The 21,586-nt window shown below is 40.4% G+C and overlaps 1 protein-coding gene across 2 annotated transcripts; it reads left to right on the forward strand.

Moving 5' to 3' along the window:
* Positions 1-924: 924 nt before the first annotated feature.
* On the forward strand, positions 925-21,240 carry LOC307029301 (interferon alpha/beta receptor 1b-like). Of its 2 annotated transcripts, none has more exons than XM_079665123.1 (8): positions 925-1,101; positions 11,745-11,874; positions 12,796-12,986; positions 15,727-15,887; positions 17,953-18,106; positions 18,702-18,856; positions 18,978-19,144; positions 19,488-21,240. In XM_079665123.1, exons 1-8 carry the CDS (start codon positions 1,047-1,049, stop codon positions 19,693-19,695), a joined length of 1,221 nt encoding a protein of 406 aa, XP_079521249.1. In that variant the 5' UTR covers positions 925-1,046; the 3' UTR covers positions 19,696-21,240. The 2 variants fall into 2 exon arrangements, with proteins under 2 accessions (XP_079521249.1, XP_079521250.1); XM_079665124.1 differs by having other exon boundaries at positions 926-1,101; positions 19,491-21,240.
* Positions 21,241-21,586: the final 346 nt, after the last annotated feature.

Raw genomic sequence — 21,586 nt, forward strand, 5'->3', positions numbered from 1 at the left:
CAAAAAAATTATGATTGATGAAAGTATTAAATCGGTCAGATTTGACCCGAAGACAACAGGAGGGTTAAAACTCATCAGAGTTAATCAATTCAAAAACAAAAAATAGAAAAAACTGTTGAACTAAGGCACGCCTGTGCATGCAAGCCTGCAGGAGGAGCTACACCTGAGGCTGTGCAGTCATCATTCAGTCAGGGTGTTGGTGACACACTGCTGAAGCTCCATTGACTCTTTAACATTCCTGCAGCACTGCAGGAATGTGGTTTACTGCAGAGCGGGTTGTTTGTGGGTGTCAATGTTGTCTGTTTGTTCAAACACTTTTCTGGATAAGGGATTGGATAGACCACAACTAAATACATTTTGTATAACGAATGAAGGCTGCTCTGATCAAGTCATCCTCGTTTGGTTTAGGCATGATGTCACATATTTCCATATACAATGGACATGTGACAACATGGGAATTCAAAAGAGAATGTCGTGACAGTTTTCTGCTTGAGATGCCAAAGGGACACTACTGTCAATAAAATCTGATCAAACTACACCAAAGTGCTAAAGTGTATAGCTGAGTTTATGAGATGTAATCACTTTATTACACCTATGGAAAAGATGAACGATGGCTATGTGGTGGTGTTAGGTCATCTTGTCTTGCAATAAGAAATGGGTAGCCTCATGAGTAAATCAAATACATGATGTATGCTGATCTTTAAAACCCACACAAAGACTCAAATGAATAGGTTGGAGAAGGAATTAGAAAGCTAGGGAGATGGAAGATGTTTGCTAGGGATGGCATGTATGCATGTGGGATAAAAGTATTGTTACAAATATTTATTTTTGACTTATTTTATTGCTTGTTTGATGATTAAAAAAGAAAACATAGTAAAGAGTCATTATAAAAAACAGATGCTTGTTGGTTTGACTTGGCTATTATTTTGAAATGAAACCGGAAGTCCACGTCCAATCGCTGGCAGTTGCAGAAGGTGCACATCCAGCGGCGGAGATTCTGGACGGAGGACTGCAAAAAACAGTCAATACCTCGAAGAATATCAACCATGTCTGCTGCTTTCTACGTTTGCTTTCTCCTCTGGTGCTTTCAGATCAACACAGGTAAGTTAGTTTGCTGTTTAACATTCGTCATTGAGTATCCCGCACAGTTACCTGTTAGCTCATTTGGCAGTGGCCGTGGTGGCTAATGCTACATGTTAATTTCTCTAAAACACACGGTTTTAAACACACTTAGCTAAACTGTGTTACAGGCCTAACGTTAGCTCTTAGCTTTTCATAACGTTACTTGATGTATTGGAGGTCTAAACATATTAAGGAACGTCCACTTTGGCCTTGTCTTAGCCTGTTGTTTTCGGTTTCTAGCGAAATTAAAGATGGGCACATGCATTTCTGTTAGCGAGTCGCACAGTAATACATGTGTTACGGTTACAACTGAAAGATGATACATGCTAACATTTAAGCTAGAGGTGCTGAATTGGTTTATTGTCTGAAATGCTCAGATAACCAGAAAGTGCTTCTGTGCAATGAAATGCAAAGTCGGTGCTTCCTGTGATGCTAGATGGTTACAAGTAGAAACACAGGTTTAACATGCTTCAGTTTTAGACAATATGAGTAGTACAAATAAGTTCACTCAAACGGTACAATCTAAGATCAATCAACATGTTATGGATCATGTACAAGGTGAATATGCTGTTTTCATTTCAAAGCAGGGCAGGTTGATTTATACAGCACATTCCAACACTAAGCATTGCAAAGTGCTGTACAAAAGAACATTACAAGCAACAATTATATTGCAACAGAAATGCATTTTAAAGTGAAACTTAAATACATTTAAAACAGAAATTATATATTTTGTAAGCCTTGTTTTAATCGAAGTTATAGTTGTAGTACACCTGCAGTTTTCTGGTAGATTCTGTGTAATTGTTTTATTTGCAGTATAATACCTGACCTCTTCTCCACGCTTAGTTTTGCCTCTCGGAACAAAAGGCAGAACACCACCTGACAATTCTGCATGGTTCATGTTGTAGCAGAAGACCAGCAATGTGTTTTGGATAACACAATCCCTTTCACTCACACACACTTCCTGCCCTGAAGCATAGAGAAACCTGCTTGTGATGTTTGGCCTCTACCATCCACTGTAGTCAGCTCCTTGTTTCTGACCCGCCTGTACGTTTGTTCCTCAGTACAAATGAGGCCGTGATTAAAGTTATTCAAAACATACACTTACTTACACTCCGATTATCAAAATAGTATAGTAGGGCTGCTCTTGACCAAATATTGTCCTACCAATAGTCTTCAGTTCAATAAATGAGTCGGCTAGTCATTGCACTTTTATGATGATTCATTATATTTATTTTTGGCTTCAGGAAATGACTTTAGCTCCAGTGCATAGAAAGAACGTTATGGGTAACATCATGGTACGTTGGGCTACATATCAAATAAAACTGTAATAATGAGGCTTATAAATATATACTATGATGAATGATGCTGGTAAAGATTCTTCCATTTTGTTCATGTATTCTCTCAACACAGCACAACAGACAAACACCCAAAACGAAACCACTCTTGGACATAAATGACTTTTGACTAGCTCCAGGTAAAAGTCAGAGGGGGTTTTCTGCCCGATGCGACAATGCAGTGCCCAGAAGGAGTTTAATTTAATTTTTATTTAACTTATGCAAATAATAGACTAATGAAAAATTGCTCGACTAAGACTTTTTGAGCCGACTGACGTTTGTCCACTAATAGTGAACATTCTTAATAAATAGAGGCAGATTTTGTGAAAGCATGTAAACATAACCTCTTGACATACAGTGTACACTTGTTAGAGGAGGACGGGCTACATATCGCAATAAAGGTGTAAATGCAAATAGATGTTACAGTAAGTCTGTTTTAGTGTAGAGAACATGTGACCATAAAAAGCTTGTTTTGATGCTTTATGTTCCTTTTTGAAAGGAGTGGAATTTTCTCAAATCCCTGGCCAAGCTCTGCATGTCCTTGGAGTACAAATCATTTAGCAGCGATAAGATGTAGCCTATGTTTGTGTGTTTGTTGGCTAAGTAGAGCTTTCCTTTTCCTTCCACTCAGAAGACATTCTTTATAAAAGGCCCAGTTCACAACATCGGATATTTATTTTTGAAAGAACAGTGCCTCTGTAAACCAGCTCCTACAGAGTGTTGCATTGTGGGTTGTTTACACTCTTATTGTTGCGAGCAAATGTCAAGTCCGGTTTTTGTCTTTATTTTTAATTCAGCCCTAAAGTCTTTAGATATAGAAAGCAAGGCTCTCAGGATAAGGACTCTCTTTTCCTCAGATTCATTGTGTCTCGGGGAAGTGTGCTGTACAAAATATTCTTCCAAAGCTGATGTTCAAAAGCCAGTGAAATGATCAGAGCTAATGCAATATTCAAAGTGTACTTCAGTCAGACAACTCACGTGTTTCTTAATATGTTTATTAGAAGCAGCATATAGTTTGAGTTTGGCGTCTAGGCTCGGGCCTCATCGCTCCACAGATTTACAAAGAACATTGAGTGATGATTAGATAACTATCCCCCCCGAGCCTACAGGTGGAAGCTGGGGTGGAGCTGGGGTGGTGGTGTGTCAGGCGAGCATCAGCAGCAACATGAAACAGAGCAGCAGGAACATGAACGTAGCAATAGCAAGTGAACACAGCAGTGGCAGCAGCAGCATAGCGAGGCAGAGGCAGGAAGACCTGGCAGCTTAAATAGAGCGGCATGTTTAGGAGAATGTGTTTGGTAGGGTGTAAGAGAGACGAGGTGCGTCACGTGTAAATGTATCATTGGTGCTCCAGTTGACTGCCTGAACTAGCTCGCAGGCTTCGCCCCATGTGTGATTGAACAGGATTAGTTATTTGTAAAGCTCTACTAAATTCTTGCAAAACATTTCTTTGTAAATACCTCTCTCAGCTAAGAATGATAGAGTAGGACTCCTTTTTCATTTGTTTGGTCAACATAAATCAAATTGACCGGTTTTATAAAGCTGAGCCTAGGCATTCATTCCACAATATGATTTATTATCCTTCAATAGATCAATTTTGTGATAAAAGTTATGTATTAAGATATGGTGCAAAAAAGCCATGTATTAATTGAATTGCAAGAAGCATGCTATTGTGGTATGGTTATGAAATGAGTGATGAGCGATATTGAGGAAGATTTGAGCCACGTTGGCCAAACGTATACTCATCCACCTCCATCAGGTGACGGGTTTCACTTCAGTTTGACTGTGATGCAGTTTCACTCATACGCATATGGTGTGCCACACCTTTAATACCTGCGGCCCGATGTTACTCAGTGCTATGGAATCTTCTCTGTGGGGGCGAAGGAGGCTTTATCTTTACAACATCTGTCGTGGCTTCTTCCGTGGTTTATTTATCAAGCCACTAGACGCCTTAAACAGACTTTCTTCCTTTATATTTTTGTTACTTACAGTTTGAAGAGTTGCTTGACCTCCGATGGTTTGGATGGTATTAACGATGTGTTTTTTAAAAATAAAAATAGCAAACTTTTACATGTGCAACAAAGAAAAGAGGCCTTTACAATATTCAAAACAAATAAGCAAAACTCAAATAAAAATAACAAACAACTTAGGTATTCTTTCTTCTTGATAAGGCTTATATAACTTACTAACTTAAAGGGTACTTTAACGGTTAAAAACTGTTCCTCGACGGTGTCTTTCTAGCAGGTTGCCCATCATTGTCACTTTAGAGTAGGCACAGTGGGAGTTGTAGTCTTTAATAGTCTGTTGACTACAGACGTCAAAATGAGGTGGCCTTTCTTATCAAATGAAAATACTGGCTCTAACAATATCTTAATGCCCTGCAGGTGAACACGCAGGGTTTTCAGTAACCTTTCCTCTTGCTAACCAGAAGTTTTTCTAATGATACAAGCACTTGTTGACTGGTGCTATTTGGAGCATTCGGATACATTTTGAATTATATTCATCTCAGTATAAATCTGGCTACTGTTTTAAACTGGTTATTGTCCTACAGGGTTTTATTTGTCCTCATTCGCTAAACTGATTGATCGTTTTTGTGTCAGATGAAAAGCAAGATTTGAAAAAGGTCACTTTTGATCTTATACAATTGTCATGAAGTATTTATTTGACAGTGTTTTGAAGTGTTTCTCATCAAACGTTGATTATACCAGCTTTATAGATAACCCTGGCTGGCAACTGTACTCAATTCTACAAGTTTGCTAATCAACAATTTGGCTGTTGATATAATGCTCTCTACATGAACGATCTACACACTATCTGAGATGGTTCTGTCCAAGACATACACCACTCTTTGATTCTTTATCAAGGTTTTTGGTCAAATCAAATGATATATTTCAACAAATTAGCTACCTCCATGATGCAATCATATTCTAGGGTTGATTATTGCTGCTTTACAAAATATTGACATAAGGAGGTATTTGATAAATAATAATCAGTAATGTGAATATAATGATCTCCTAGAACAGTACAATAAGTTCAGAGAGTAACATCACTTTACTGTAATGCAGACTTTAAACGAGGAAAAGACAATTATGCCAGACCAGGGTTTTGTCTAAACGGGTAACGGGAGCTCTGCAACCTCTTACTTTTGACGTGCGCCCTCATACCAAATTGCTGAAAATGTGCCCCGTACATTTTGAAGTGATGCCAGAAAACAATGTTTCTGTTTGTCAAAAACGGTATAATTACTAAAAAAAAATGAAAATAGAGCGCCAGACGACATAGACAGCTTTGTTTTTACAGAGCTCCGATGTTGCGTTGTTTTTTAAGTCCGTGGCGCCATCTTGTATACAATCTTCCTTCATGTGCTAGCGAGAATTGATATATATATACAAGATCAGCGCCATAGTATTGCCCTCATACTGTATTTTTCAAAAAGAAACCTGCATACTATGACATTTACCGTAATATCTAGTCTCATATCACAATATTGATATACTGTCATTTTATTGGACTGAGTTGTTTGAATCTCACTTAAAACATGTAGGCTGATCGTTTTACACTATTTACCCGAAATGCTTTAAAAAGTGCCCTTAAGAATCAATACTGGTTGTGATCTGATATTGATGGGTCATACAACTCAGCTCTTACATTTTGTTTTGTTTTGTTTATTTATAGCCCAGCGTTTTTTTTGATCAGTTCAGTTCTTGAGGGCAGCTCTGAATCATGGAAAGGCTGATTGTGAAACCATAAGGGTTTGATTTAGCAAGTTGAAACGTGATATTTGAACCGCACTGCGGAGAGGGTGGTGTTGGTCAGACAGTACAAAAAGCATTGCACAAGAAAAAGAATGAGGAACTGAGTCAGTGAGGAAAATAAAGTGTGACCTCATCAGTCCACAGGGACCTATGAAGCTTAGGCACACAAAACAGACAGATCACAGTGAGCTCTAAGAAACAGTCTCTATTCCTCCCTCAGATTTCCTCTTTTGGTCTTTCAAGGTCAGTTTCCGTACAGTCATGTGGGAGGCCTCAGATAATCGTGGCACAGTTTTACATGTATTATTGGTCGCTTGTGTCGGAAATCTTCAGTAAAGACACAATAATACAATTCCTACTCTGCAGACAGGTGTCTTGCTGGGCCATAATTACTCAGCGTGATTATTTGTTCCTCTTTCTTGAGGTCCCCTTGCTGTAAGCTGGATATTTAGCTTGACTTCCTAGCATGGTTCTTCTTTGCTCAGGTCTCAGACACATTAAAGGTCCCATGTCATGGCCATTTCCACTGATCATAATTCCATTGTTGAGGTCTAATAGAATAGATTTATATTGTGCAATTTTCCAAAATCACTTTGGTTTCTCATACAGCATCTCTGTAAACTACGTGTATTCATTGAATTTCACTCTCTGCCTTTAACGGCTCGTTGTAGCTCCAATAGCTCCAGCCCCCACCCTCCCTGTGAGCACATTGTGCTCTGATTGGTCGGGACGTTGTGAATCGCGCTGAGCTCCGTGGAGGTGTGGTTTCCTTGTTTAGCGACAGCGAAACACAGCCAAACTCACTCTGAGCACACACAAAGTCACAGCCGAAGTAAAAACAATAAGTGTGGCTTGATATTGAGTAAGAAAAAGGTTGATAAACGCTGTGAGAATGGGTCTGCAGTAGGGGTTTCACCAACTAATCGACTAGTCGACTAGTCGACTACCTTTACCACTAGTCGGCACTGTAGGCCCTAGTCGACTAGTCGTGGAAAAAAATGGAGGTAAACGAGGTGCTGCAAAATGCTACAAAACACGTCCGACATTCTTATGTACGGCAGTACTTCAACGAAGATGTAACCAACTCCACAGTGAAGTGTCAGTTGTGTACAGCTGTACTGAAGTACAATACAAATGCATCTGCTATGCGCAACCATCTGAAGATGAAACACCCGCTGCCGACAGCTAGCACTAGCAGTAATGCTAGCACCAGTGAGCAACGGAGCGGCGTCAGCACTGAACAGAGGCAAACGAACAGCAAGAAAACACGGGTCAACAGTGATGCGGATGATGAGCTACGGGATTACTGCCAGCGGACACCGCATTTCCCCACAATGGATAATCCACTGGAGTGGTGGGCAGAAAACTTGCACCGCTTCCCCCGCTTTCGAGGACCTACCTGGCTATTCCAGCCACAAGCACCCCGAGTGAGAGGGTTTTTTCCCTGGCAGGCAACACTGTCACCCGAAAGCGGTCAAGCCTCCTCCCCTCACATGTCGATGCATTGGTGTTGAAACCAAAAATATGGAAAGGTGGACGTTATCGTGGAGGACAGCGAATAAAGTGTTGCGCAATGCGCTGTTGCGCACTGGATTTACGTGGCATTTATGTAAACAAGAGTTTTTTGCTGTTTTTTGGTGAGTCCAGTGTTTGTTATTTACTCAGCCATGTAACACAAATTAAAATGCAGTGTTTAATGTTACTGTATGAGTTCCAATAGAAAATACAGTTGTAAACCTCTCTTTGTGTGTCTCTATTATGACGTAACGACTAGTCGACTAGTCGACTACTATTTTGAAAAACTAGTCGACTAGTAAATATTGGTAGTTGTGAAACCCCTAGTCTGCAGAGAGAATTTTGCTGCGATCCCAACTGTCTGTTATCAGCCTGCAGTCAGGGAGAAGAAATCAGCAGAGTTGCATGCACTGAATGTGTGTGTGAGGAAGTCCGTGGATTGGTCAATTTGGACCAATCAGCGGGGGCTTAACGTAACGGCTCCGCGGACGTAACGTAACGGCTCCACGGATTGGTCCATTTGGTTCCGGGTAACGCATGACATCATGAGTTACCCGGAAGAATCAATGGACAGTGACGTATCTCCAACGAGGCGTTTTGGGGAGGTATTTTCTGTGTTAGAGTTTTACTCGCAACAGGGTGTACTTTGAGGGGTTTTGACTCTGCAGACCGTTTACATGCAGAAAAACCTTCATAACACACAAGGGGACGGGTAATAACCGGAAGAGCATGACATGGGACCTTTAAGCACACTTCCCCTTTATTTTTGCTTCTCTTTACTGGTACATTCTAAGCATTAACGTTTTGGCATCCTTCTTGGAAAATGTGGGTCTTTTAGTCTCCATCATATTTCCAAACACATGTTGAAACACCTGTTGTTTTTTTCTCATGTTGTCAGGAAAGTTGGTACAGCCTCACTTCCATTGTTGCTTCTTTTGTTGCAACAGCTGTAATCTCAGCCAAAAAACACTTTCATTTTCCACTCCTAAAGCCACACAACAACCTGAAATCATATATCAGATTTTAAGAAAGAATAGCATGTAATAATATGTTATATCAGTGCATGACATTAAGGATTTTGGGAGATGGCCCTGTGGGCCATCTAAGCTAATTTACAGATGGCCCTGAGCCAAATAGAGATTGCCCTGAAAAATGCGCGCAGACGAAATGACGCACAAAGGGTTTGGGGGGCCTCCCCCTAGAACATTTAGATTTTTGCAGGTCTTAGATGCTGTCTGGTGCATTTTATAGACTGAATTATAAGATGAACCATCACAATATTACAATTTAAATTGTATTCTTCATTTCACTTGTTTGTGTTTGCTCGCTTGCATGCCCTGCATACAGTAGCTATAATAAATACTTAAGTTGTTGGTCAAGACACTTTCCATCTGTTGAAGGCAAATGCCTTCCCAGATGTAAAAAAGTAGAAAACATTACATGCAGTTATAACTGCCAAAACAAACATTATTTACGCTATTATGGCCCCTGTTGAAAATGTTTGTAATGTTAGTAAGGTGGTCGAAGGAATGCCTCCTCATCCAGAAGCTGACTGAGCAGACCCGAGCAGCCGAGTGCATCCGCGAAGCACACACAATGGCGACGTCAGAGTTCCCCGTTAGCAAGCAAATCTAAATCTCTTCGGTCAAAATGTCCGGTCAAAATAATTTCCCTTTAGCGCAATACCGCTTCAGTTGCGCCACTTATGTGACAGACAAGAAGAATATGTGACAGACAAGAGTAGTCCATTCTAATGTGTAACACTTAATGTGGAGAAAGAGATGTGCTGTATGGGTTGATTGTGCGTTGATCTGTTGCTAATGCCTCGGGGTTCCGGTGGGCATGTAAACAAATGCATAATGCTGCGCTATACTTTGTGGCCTCACCCAGTTGCATAGCGACACTTATTGTTTAGGTCACGGTGTCTTTTAATAAGCAGGTAGTCAAATCATTAGCTAGAACTAGCTGGATCTGATCGATATGGACATAAACGCGAGTGAAGTCTAATCTGACGGGAGAGAGAGATCAGCTGCTGCTGACTTGTCGACACGCAGCTCTGCATGATCACATGCAGCGGTGAGCGGACAAAACACAGACTTCATGTTAGAATATCACACGTAGCTATTTTAATTACCTCTCAAACTACCTAAACTAGTTATAGATATGTTTAGTTTTACTGTCTTGTCACTCATTACTGGATCCGCGAGCTGCATGATACTGGTATAATAGATTGCCCGATCGGGCAACCAGCAGGTGAGGCTTCATTGCCCGAGCTAAATACTAGATGGCCCCGGGCCATCGGGCAGTCCTTAATGTCGAGCCCTGTATATAAGTAAAGCATTTTAGTTTTGATGTTAGTAGCAATATAATGTTAAATCAACTACAAAATGTTAAATAACTTGAGTGACCTTTTTTAAATAATGATTGTTAAGAATGAATATTAACTTTTAGTGCTGCTTTCTGTACCTTTTATCTCTCTCACACACACACACACACACACACACACACACACACACACACACACACACACACACACACACACACACACATCCCCCCCCCCTTATGCATGCCCAATCCCCCCATGTGAATCACACCTGGCACTCACAATACATGTTCAGTGTCTGTTCTTTGTATATTCACTGCAGTTTTCCATGTATACCAGTAGTCTGATACAATATTTACAGTTTGAAAGGGTGTTCAATGACATTTGGTGATGATTAATGTTTTTTGTGTTAATGTAATAGCAGTTAAAACGGGACCGGTCAAATTTGACTGCAAACACCAAAGTAAGGGGTTAAACGAAGACAATAGGAGGGTTAATACAGCTACATCTCAAATGACACAATCGCTTATATTAGTTTTTTATCAATACCGTAGATAGATAAGCACATTTCCATTTTTCACTATTCGAAGCCTCATATATCATTGTCCTCCTTGCCATGGAGTTCCATTGTTGCCCAAAACAAGTCAAACACATCAGTGGGACAAACTGTTGTGCAACATAACCATGAACACACACACACACACACACACACACACACACACACACACACACACACACACACACTGACTGTAGTTTATTAACCCTCGATACACACTTCACGGTTTGGTTTGTACGTTGGTGTTGGGAACATGGTTGCGTATTTATTTTTGGAAGAACATGAAAAATGGAATGTCCACGAGTATGGGGGTTATTCCCTATCTTTATTCAAGAGCGTGGTCTTTAAATTTGAGAGCATAATTGATTGATTTCACATTCAGAATATGTATTTCTTTCCCTCAAACCCTGTCCTCGCACTCAAATAGTGCCTGCTTGCGCTTAGATTTGCTCTGCTTCTGCTCAAGCTGTACGCTTGCACTCAGATAAATTGCTGCTTGCACAGATTTCCTGTGTTCCAGCTTAAAACCTTCTCCTCTCACTCAGGCTGTTTCTGTGAGCTGGTCAAATGTCTGCTCTCAGATTTCTACTCTGCGTGCTTGGATTTGTTGTGCAACAACCCTGCCAAAATTGGGATAGTTTCACTAGTAGGTGGCTAATGAGTCTAACAGGATCAATCTCACGAATAACTAATGGTAAGAAAAAATAATTCCCTCATCAAATTTAGCAGAAGTGGCTTGATGTTGTTCTCAGCAGGGGACTTTGACAGAATATTTCTTCTGTCAGGAGCTCCAACAAGCCGTTTAGGACAGAGAGTGAATACACATACTATACAGAGAGGCTGTATGAGAAACCAATGTGAGTTTGGAACATTGAACAATGTAAATCTATTCTAGTCGCCCTCAACAATGGAATTATGATCAGTAGAAATGGCCATGACATGGGACCTTTTAAAGAAAATGTTTAAATTGTAAGAATAATATCCTTCTCTTCTTCCTATATGATGATACATTGAAAAGATTTGGGTCATATGATAAGCCAACTAATATTATATAATGAATACAAATGTCAAATGCAGTTATATTAATGTTTTAATCATTGACGTTTTGTTTATTCATGTGTTCTCCTCTCGTGTATTAGCCGGAGCACAGCTGCCCCCCCCACACAACTTGAACGTTATCTCCATGAACACCAACTACACCCTGATCTGGGACTGGGACCAAGGCTCTGCAGAGAGTTGCGCCGTCAACTTCACCACACACTATGTGGCGTAAGTCTCACACGCCACACATGCATGAGCAAGAGGAAGCAGGCACACTGAGTTTGTGATGAAAATATCCACTTTGAGTCAGAGTGATTAACCTGTGAGGCTTTACTTTGACAACATCTCCTCTAAGAGAACTCATCCTGTTTAAACATTTAGGTTATTAGAACCAAGATGGTAGTTTTAAAATAGTTTCGTTTTTTGTTAGTAAGATTGATGTTTTAAGGTGTTTCTTTGCTTCCGAAGTGATGTGACTCAAGTTTTCCACTATCTGGGGCCAGCAATATTGTGGACTAGACATTTCCCATTGGAGTCAGCTGACACTGCTGTGTGTAAGGCTGAGAGGCAGGATGTGACCATCAGAGAGTTCAGACACTGCCTTGGGCGTTAGAGCTAGGAAAGATGGTCATTTCATTTTGGATTTGACACTTTCCACAGGTTTGTCTTCCTGCTGATAATATCCTTTATGTGTAACACTGTAGTGGTTTTGTATGCGTTGATATTCTTTACAATGAGCATCACAGCCTTACTGAGACTGTAGTGTGTGTTTGAGAAATGAAGGAGAATCCACACCACAGAAAAAAACTACAAGTATTTCCTGGTAAACATCTGGCATACATTGGAGTATAGTCAGCAGGTTCTCATGCTTGAGTTGAGAATAAGAGAATAAAGTTAGTGCAAATTGTGGATGATGATCACATTTTAATTATCATTGATTCATTAGCATGTGCAATTTCCAAAATGTGTTTCATATGTGAGGTTCTTCTCTTGTGCAATGTTAGACATAAATACAGATTTACAATAGAATTGTGCAATTCCACAAAACATAAACTAGCTTATCGTTTGCTTCAATTCATTTTCAATTAAGGCTGTCTAGTTGTTTTCAGTTGAGAATGATACAAAATGTTTTGTTTCTCTTCCCTTCAGGAAGTTCCTGCTGAATTCTAAGAAAAAGAGTCCGAACTGGAACACAGGGTGTGAGACGACGTCACATAGGTCATGTGACCTTACAAATAAGAATCTGTTCTACCTGGGCATCTACGTGTTTCGTGTGCGAGCCAGTGTGAACGGGACTGACTCTGATTGGGCGACGATGGATTTCTGCCCTGATAAAGAGGGTGAGAGAAACGATGAGGAGAAAAGGAGTGGGGGAGGGCAGGTGAGGGGCAGGGAGAGGGACAATCAGTCCTCCCTGTATACCAGTGGTGTATTGTAACTAAGTACATTTACTCAAGTACTGTGCTTGTGTAAAAACAAATCTAGGTATTTTCACATTATGCTGCTTTATAGTTTCACTCCAATACATTTATTTTACACATCAGGTTTATTTGCAGTTACTTCATAGTTAAATCAACACACAATATAATATATTATTATAGGTTAAGCTACCCAGTAGTATGTCAATTCATTCAAATAAACCCGCCATTTTGCATAATGAGTACTTTTACTTTTAGCCCTTACTATTTTTCAATGCTAATACTTTTTTCCTTTTACTTAAGTACAATTTTGAATGCAGTATATGATCTCAGGTGTAGCATCACAAACCATCAACAGTAAGAAAAACATGCTCTGACAGGATAGAGGAGGATACGACCACAGAGTGATGTTCAGAGAGCTGTGGCTGACATGTGAGGAAAGGTAACCTCTGCATTGTGTTTTGAGAAAGCCGCTCTGAACTATCAAACCACAGTGAGAGACGGCAGTTAAGTTTATCTCCTTCACGTTTTACACAGCTTCACCAACCTTAGAAAATCACACGGGCAGACATAACTGAAGGTGCAGGTTCAAACTCACACTGCCATAGAGGAGCTCAGATTGAGTTGAGTCTCAAAATGATTAAATACTATGAAAGATGTATAGAAACCCACACAATAGTAAACTAAGTTTTTTTGACGGCTCACGCTAAAAAAAAAAACGCAGTAAGACTGTGGGCGTCTCCAAACTGACCTACTTGTAGTTCATGTAGGTCAGCAAGGCAACATACAAAAAACTAAAGCTGAGGCAAGTAAAACATAGTTATAGGGTGTTGTGATTCATTGGTTCACTCTAAAGCTGGATCACAATGTGACACCAGCATCTGAACACATCCTGAAACAACCGTCATAGTTCAATTCAACCAGTGTATGACCTATTTCCTACTGAAATGCCAATAAGTTGCCTTGGGCTGTGTCATTTGAATTTGTCTGGCTCCGAAGAGTGCACAAGTCTCTTTATTTGTTTAATCGTCTAGAAAATGATCATTGTCAATCTAATCAATTATTAAAACAATCGTAATACAAAATGTTACAAAGTATTTTTAAAATATTCTTTTAAATGTTTATCCAAAGAAAGTCATAGAAGATGCATAAATTGTATATTTAGCTATATTTTAGAAGATGGTAAAGGGGCTGTATGTATAAAGCCCCTTACAAGTAACCACTTGCCCATAGGAATGCATGCACTCACACACATTTGGCATTACAACTGGGAGCAAGTCATTGGGGCTCAGTATCTTGACTTCAGGGCCCAGGTATCGGCCTGACTCTTCCTGATACTTCCTAAGCCACAGCCTTCCGATGCATATCACATTGAAACCCAAACCTCTTCAGCACCCGCCTCTTCTCCAACCAGTGAAATGCTTTATCTGGATTCAGTGCATTACACTATGGTTCTATTGGGAAAGGACTGGGGTCCTTAATGATCCTGATCTGACCAGGTGAAATAATATTAGGGAGGGATAGGGCTGAAACTGACTATTGTTTCGCTTATCAATGAATGTGTCAAACATAGGACTCGATACATGTTTTTGTTTGTAAGATGTTGGAGGAAATAGCAGCACAACTCTTAGTTCCCTGTTGATGTGTTCAAATGTCTGACCAACAGTCTAAAACACAAATATATTCAGATAAATGTTATATAAGAAAAAGAAAAGCAGCAGGTCCTCCCTTCAGAAACTGTACCCTACAAATGTGGTTTGGTAAAGCAACTATTAATTAGTTATCAAAATCATGGTAGTCCATATATTTGTTGTGACTAGGCCTGTCAATCAATTTCAATATTTACCGTAATTTTCGGACTATAAGCCGCGCCTTTTTCCCTATTTTTCGACGCTGCGGTTTATATAACGGTGCGGCTAATCTATGGATTTTTACAGCTAACGGCCAACACCTTTAACTCTATGGGCTCTATGGCCGGTCCGCGGACCCCCACCTTTAAGCGGCGGGTTCCAGCAGTAAAAGCTGGAGGCCGGAAAAGAGTGAGACAGGTAGCGCGCAAAAGTAAAAGTGGAACCGAGACTGGTATGTCGCTGCTGCGGCTTATATTCAGGTGCGGCTTATAGTCCGAAAATTACGGTAATCGCGATTGTTCACATGTTGTCCATAGTTAACTCACGATTCACCCAGATTCATCGCAAATTATACTCATATTTTGTATCTGTTTTGAATTTACCTTTTTAATGGGATAATTAAATTAAAGACAAATTAAATTGAACTTAATTTAACTAACTTAAACTTAAGAACAATCTTGAGGTACAGCACTTCAGCTGAGTACTTACATTTTATGCTATTTTCTACTTCTACGCCACCACATTTTAGAAGCCAATACTGAACCACACTTATCTGGCAGCTTTATTTACTTAAAAGATTGAGATTATTAGCTAATATAAATGAAATAATGAAAAGATATTGATATGTAATTATTGGTTAAGAGATCCAGCAGCAGTATACAAAGTAGTGAAAATTAGCTCCATCTTCTTCTTGTTATTCTTCTGTGTACAGTTAATATAAATCTTCTTTTTGATGATGAAACACGATGTTAGTAATATGGCAGCTGGAGAAATACAAAGCCCCTGACCTATCCATTCCTCTCTCCTGCTAGCTGCTCTGGGTCCTCCAAGCAAAGTGGCTCTGTCTCCTGAAGACAGAAACCTGGACATTGTGATCTCGGACCCTCTGTCCAGCACCAACCGCTCCATGAGGGAGCATCATGAGGATCTGTACTTCCACATCCGGTACTGGGAACGCTCTGCAGACGGTCAGGTTAGGAGCTCACCTCACACCCCTTCGACAAATAGTTGGCCCAACCAGACTATATTTATTTATAATACCAAAATAATTAGAATCCAAAAGTCCTCAAACTTCAACTTGTTGCTGTTGATGTAGCTGTTGATGTTGGGACCAGAAGCCTGTTGTGCTGTGAAGACTCTCATACAGTTTCAACCGTACAGATCTACAGACACATATTACAGCAGAAGAAAAAGCAACAGTACAGTATTCACACTTCCCATTTTCTGATCAGTCCCCAAAGACACCTGGTGAAACCTGAGGCTCACAGCGAGCCGCAGTGAGCACCTGCTCTCTGCTCCGTGCGTTCAGACGGTGTTGCTGTTTTTGGTTTCACTCGTGCCCTCTCTGCGGAGCAGGGGCTTCCTGTCTTTGCCATAAGGCAGTGAATAACAGAACAAGCGTCTGGTGCTTTGATGTCTTGCAAGCTGCTTGCATATGAAACTGGTTAGAAGATGAGGTGATTACGTCTTAAAATAACCCAGAGCTAAAGAGAATGCCAAAATGTTTGGATAAAGGCCACAGCATACGAGCTGCATAAGCTGCATAGAGACGATACACCGTATATTGCCATACAGTATGCCCTAAGGCAAACCAGTAGGCCTACTCTACTAGACATTTTATGAAGCTAAATAGGTGCATTATCGATTTAAAAAGAATTATACTTTACAAATACAATTGGTATTATACATTTCTTATTCTACACTAACTTTTTATGTCTTAAAAACGTTTACATTATTTGTTAGTAATAAAACAACCTCTTCTTTTCAATATTTTTTTTTATGAGCCACAAGCGAGCAACTCATTACCTCAAGTCATCAAAAAGATGTTGTATCGCAGCTTGACAAAATAAAAGGTTTTAGATTTAGATTATTTATAAGGACAGGGAAGAAAGATTCACAGAATCGTTTTGGAATTTTTTCTTTTTTTTTGCTTGTCTTTCTTTATTTGTCTCAATATTACACTACCTTCCGGTGTAGCCGTTGTGTCCTGGTTGCACTAAACGATACTTCCAATAGGTGCATTTACATAGGCAACAGTGCACTTGAGCAAAACGGGAAAAGCTGCATGAATACAGGCCCTTATGTAAACAGTATATATGTTTCCTCAGAAAAAGACATCTCAGAGCATTGTTCTGGTGTGCCCCAGTGGCACTACACTTTTGAGTATAACAGAAACATTAAAATAGTTTACGGAAATATGTCATTTTCAGATCGTGGAACCTGAACATGAGCTTTCCAGTCCTCTTTTAAAGTAACATTTTAAACATCCAGCCTGCAAAAACCAAACTTTCAAACTGTCATGCACAGCTCTGAACACTGTAGTGGTTTGATATGGGTTGATGTTCTTTGCACTGAGCATCACAGCTTTACTGAGACACAAGTGTTTGTTTGAAGGCCAATCCAAACCAGCCACAGGAAATATAATATGTCCGCTTTGAGAAACTTCATTTCCACACTATTAGTAGTAATACTGACTGTAGGCCAGTGACTGTAAGGATGCACACATTTCTTCACCCTGTGATGGCCCTCTGTGACCCAACAGACCTTTAACCAGCTCTGTGTGTACGTGCTGTTTGCTGTAAGAGCTCTGCTGGCTGACCACGACTGAAAGGCCTATAAACCAATAAGCTGTCTAAGAGTTTCAAGCCCTTATATGACCCCACTAAGATCTGTCCAGACATTTGTGGTCACACTAATGCACCACATCTAGAAAGTGACTCTAATGGACATTGTGTTGGGAGGCCCAGCTAGACTGAACACTTATCATCTCCTATAATATACGGTTTAGTGGTGACAATGCAGAATTGTAAAGTTGAATGTGCATTGAAGTGGACAATCGAGCGCAATGAGCTGCATATCATGTTTTAGTGTTTTTAATCTGTTTATCAGTAAGTTAATCTTAATAAAATGTGAATGCATGATATATAATAATGATGGGTTTGAGAAACTTCCCCCACCCCCTCACTGACATCCACGCACAATGCAGACTTTGTGTTTGACTGTTAATGAAATGCACTCTCCTCTCTGCTGTGCCCCAGGCCCTCAGAAGCCACTCTCTGAGCAGCAAGAAAAGAGTGGTGACGCTGTCCAACCTGCAGGCCTGGACCTGGTACTGTGTGCGGGTCCAGTCACGCTACGACTTCTACAACAAGAGCAGCAGCTTCACCCCCCCACTCTGCACGCAGACTGAAGGTAGGAGCCTCATATACACTTCAGGGCTGGGTGATATTGAAATGATTTTACTTAAGATTTTGATCCAAGAAAATCCAATTATCATTCACTAAAGAATATACATATATATGAGATCAATTCTTTATAGGGAGACGGAAGAACAGTAAATGCACAAACACAGAACCGTTTTAGAAAATGTTTTATTTGATTTCACTGGGTCTTTACTGACACTGAAATGACAGTAACTTCCTGATGTTACCTCGTCCTCCGTCTGTCTTTGTGTTCTGTCCCTGCTCTGTTCAGAGAAAAGTTGAACTACTGTTTTCTCTGGGTGCAGCTGTAGTGTCCTGGTTGCACCCTGAACAATTAGCACATGTACATTGACAACAGCGAACCAGAGCAAACCAAACACGCAGCGTGTGTACGGCCCCTTGGGTGAACAGTAAATATATGTTTCCTCAGAAAAATACTTCAGATTCTGCATTAATCTCGCCATTGTATAAATAAAATAGTATATGTATAAAATATACACTAAATAGCATGCCACAGGTAACAAAATTGTTTGTGCCAACAAATACAACTATGCTCAGAAAGATGTCATCGATTACTTTAACAGGAACCGTCCCGTGGTGGGAAATAGTTTTGTACTTCCTGCTCTCTCTGGTGATCTGTTTCTTGGTCGTGCTGCTCTTCATCTACGGCTTCTATCGGTGCTTCAAGAAATTGAAGGCGACGTTTTACCCCTCCGTCCAGCTGCCTACCCCGTTCCAGGTAAGATCGGCACACCAGTCAAGTGAAGAACTATTCACGCTGTTTACAAACGTATCGTTCTATATTCAGTTCCACTAGAATCTCATGTTACTCTCTTCTCTGCTCTTTCTCCTCCCCTCAGTATCTCTGTGGCTCCTCTGGTTCTGACATTCCTCGCCTCCTCCCCGAGTTCGACTCGGAGCTGTTGTGTGATAAAGTGACGGTCTGCCCAGCCCCCCCACTTCTTGAGATCCACAGCCCGCCCCCCGAGTTCCTGCCCGAGCCAACGGGCCTGGAGCCAGACAGCAGGTGCTTTATTTCTACATCAGACACTGTACTAGTGCATTCAAAATAAAATACCCCAAAATGTTTTATTGGCTTTTATATTTAAATGTATGGGAGAGGATCTCCATTGTTTTTTTATAGATCAGATCAAAAGTGATTCTTTTTTTGTTCTGATATAAGTCAGAATTATGAGAAAGAAATCCTAATTTTGAGAGGAAAAGTCTGACTCTTTCTCAGAATTGCTGACTGTTCAGATCCAAAAAATCCCATGTGGCCCTTCTCCTCTTTGGGATTTACAACCTTCAAGTACTGTGTTCACATATAATCATGTACGTTGTGGTGAATGACTAAATGTTCATGTCTCCAGCAGCAAACACAGTCGCAGCAGCAGTGGCAGTGGAGACTCCGGCATGTACTCCACCGGGGGGGGCAGCTCCAACCTGCGGCAGCAGCACTACGGCCAGGACTCTCAGGGGCCCCTGGACTCGGAGCAGGTGAAGATGCAGGACATGGCTCCAGGGCTCAAGACACACCTCCTGGCTGCAGACGAGGGCATCGTAGACATGTGTGTGTGAGGAGGCACACACAAAGACGCTTCTTTTTACAAAAGCATTGAGCAGAGATATTCAGTAGGATGGAGGTTTGTGGAAATGTGCAGCGTGCCTTCTCTCTGTCTGTCAGTGTGAAAAAAGAAAAGGAAAAAAGACTAAGAAAACAAAAGATGAGTGACAGACTCAGGAGGAAGGACGTTTTTTTCACTGTTGATACGTCTATCTTCACAGATCTTCAGATCTACCTACTTGTTAGCGCCAACCAGAACTACTGCTCTGTGCTTATTTTAATATTTTGTACATTTCCTTTGTACAGCCTGTCCTCACCTTCATGCTATGATTTGAGTTGGTTTTCAAATCATGTTTATATCTATTACTTTCCTATCGCTTTTATGACTTAACATAAGTAGCTTATAGGTGCTAATAAGGTAGCATTAATTAAAATAAGCAGAAAAGTGGAAGTGGGACACTTTGTATGGAGGCTTCTCACAAAATATGATGACATTAATGCGATGGAGAAAATAATAACAAATAGCTGTAGAGTAATGCTCCACAGCCCCACAGCTCCACAGCTCCACAGCTCCACAGCCCCACAGCCCCACAGCTCCACAGCCCCACAGCTCCACAGCCCCACAGGCAGTGCTGGTCCCTGCCAGGGAAGAAGAAGGCCTGCAGACATGGCGTCTCAAACAGCTTCCTCTGGGGACAAACTTTAGCCACTTTTGTTTTATGTGTGTTAAACAAAAGAAACAATGAGTTAGGAAACATATTTCTGATGTTTGTTTGTTTTTTATTTCTTCATACAATCAGTAAAGTAATTTAACCAGATTTTATACACAGATAAAAGATTAATAACGACTCATCTTAAAGTAACCTTTTCTTATGTGTTTATGTGAACTGTGTGAGGGAAGCTTGTAATTATAACTCAAGCTTTGGAATCCATGTATGATTCTTATAGAATCTTTGTACTATACTCGTTTAATTTGTTCATATTTAATTTGTATCAAATCTTTTATTTCTCATTGGAGCTTTCTGCCTCTGTTCACACATTTATTTTTAAGTCTTAAGGAAGAGAACACATCCATACAGTCTGTGTATGTTTTTCATTACATGTGTATCTGTGTCCACAAAGACAGAAAGAAGCAAACAAGTTGTAAATGTTGTGTACAGTTTATTAAACAAGTTCCATAACTTTGATTCTCTTTAGGGCAACACATTTTCCTGGATCTGCAGTGCTAAAGTAAGATGTACTGGTGACATTCAGAGGCAGCAAGTTTTGTAAGGAAACAAAACAAACTTCCTTGAATTCCAGTTTGGAAAAACAGCCTTGCGATTTCATTTCCCGGTGCTTGACACAGTGTGACTTCATACCTTCTTGCAATTTCCAATCTGCATTACTTCATCATCTTGCCCCTTGCTGTCTGTTGTAACCTGAAATTGTATGTAAGCATAATGTCCGTTAGTTAAGAAAGTGGTGATGTTAGTGTACGTCTCGTCCACCATCCATCCTCTATAGCCCTGTGTTAATGGACAATCATGAAAATGAAATAAATCCCCTCCAATACCAAACATTGGTGTCAAAGTGAGCGCTTTACTGTGCGTGGATTCCTGTACACACATGCTCCAGACGTATTACTTACAAGCAGGGTTGGGAGGGTTACTTAAAAAATGTATTCAGTTACAATTATTATTTTCTACTGGTCTGAGCAGCCCAAACTAACTACATTTCACTGACCTCCGTGTGTCTTTTTCACAGAAGACATTTAGACTTGTCAAAGATGGAAAAGAAGAGGTCTTACCAGCAACATTAGCAATGAAGTATACCTGAGAGAGGGACAGAATCCCATTAACAATACCTGGATTAAAAAGTGAAGCAGCTATTCTATTGTGGTGGGAGCACTGGTTCCCAGTGGGT

The sequence above is a fragment of the Notothenia rossii genome (genome assembly GCF_949606895.1).
Source record: "Notothenia rossii genome assembly, chromosome: 2".
NCBI lineage: Eukaryota > Metazoa > Chordata > Actinopteri > Perciformes > Nototheniidae > Notothenia > Notothenia rossii.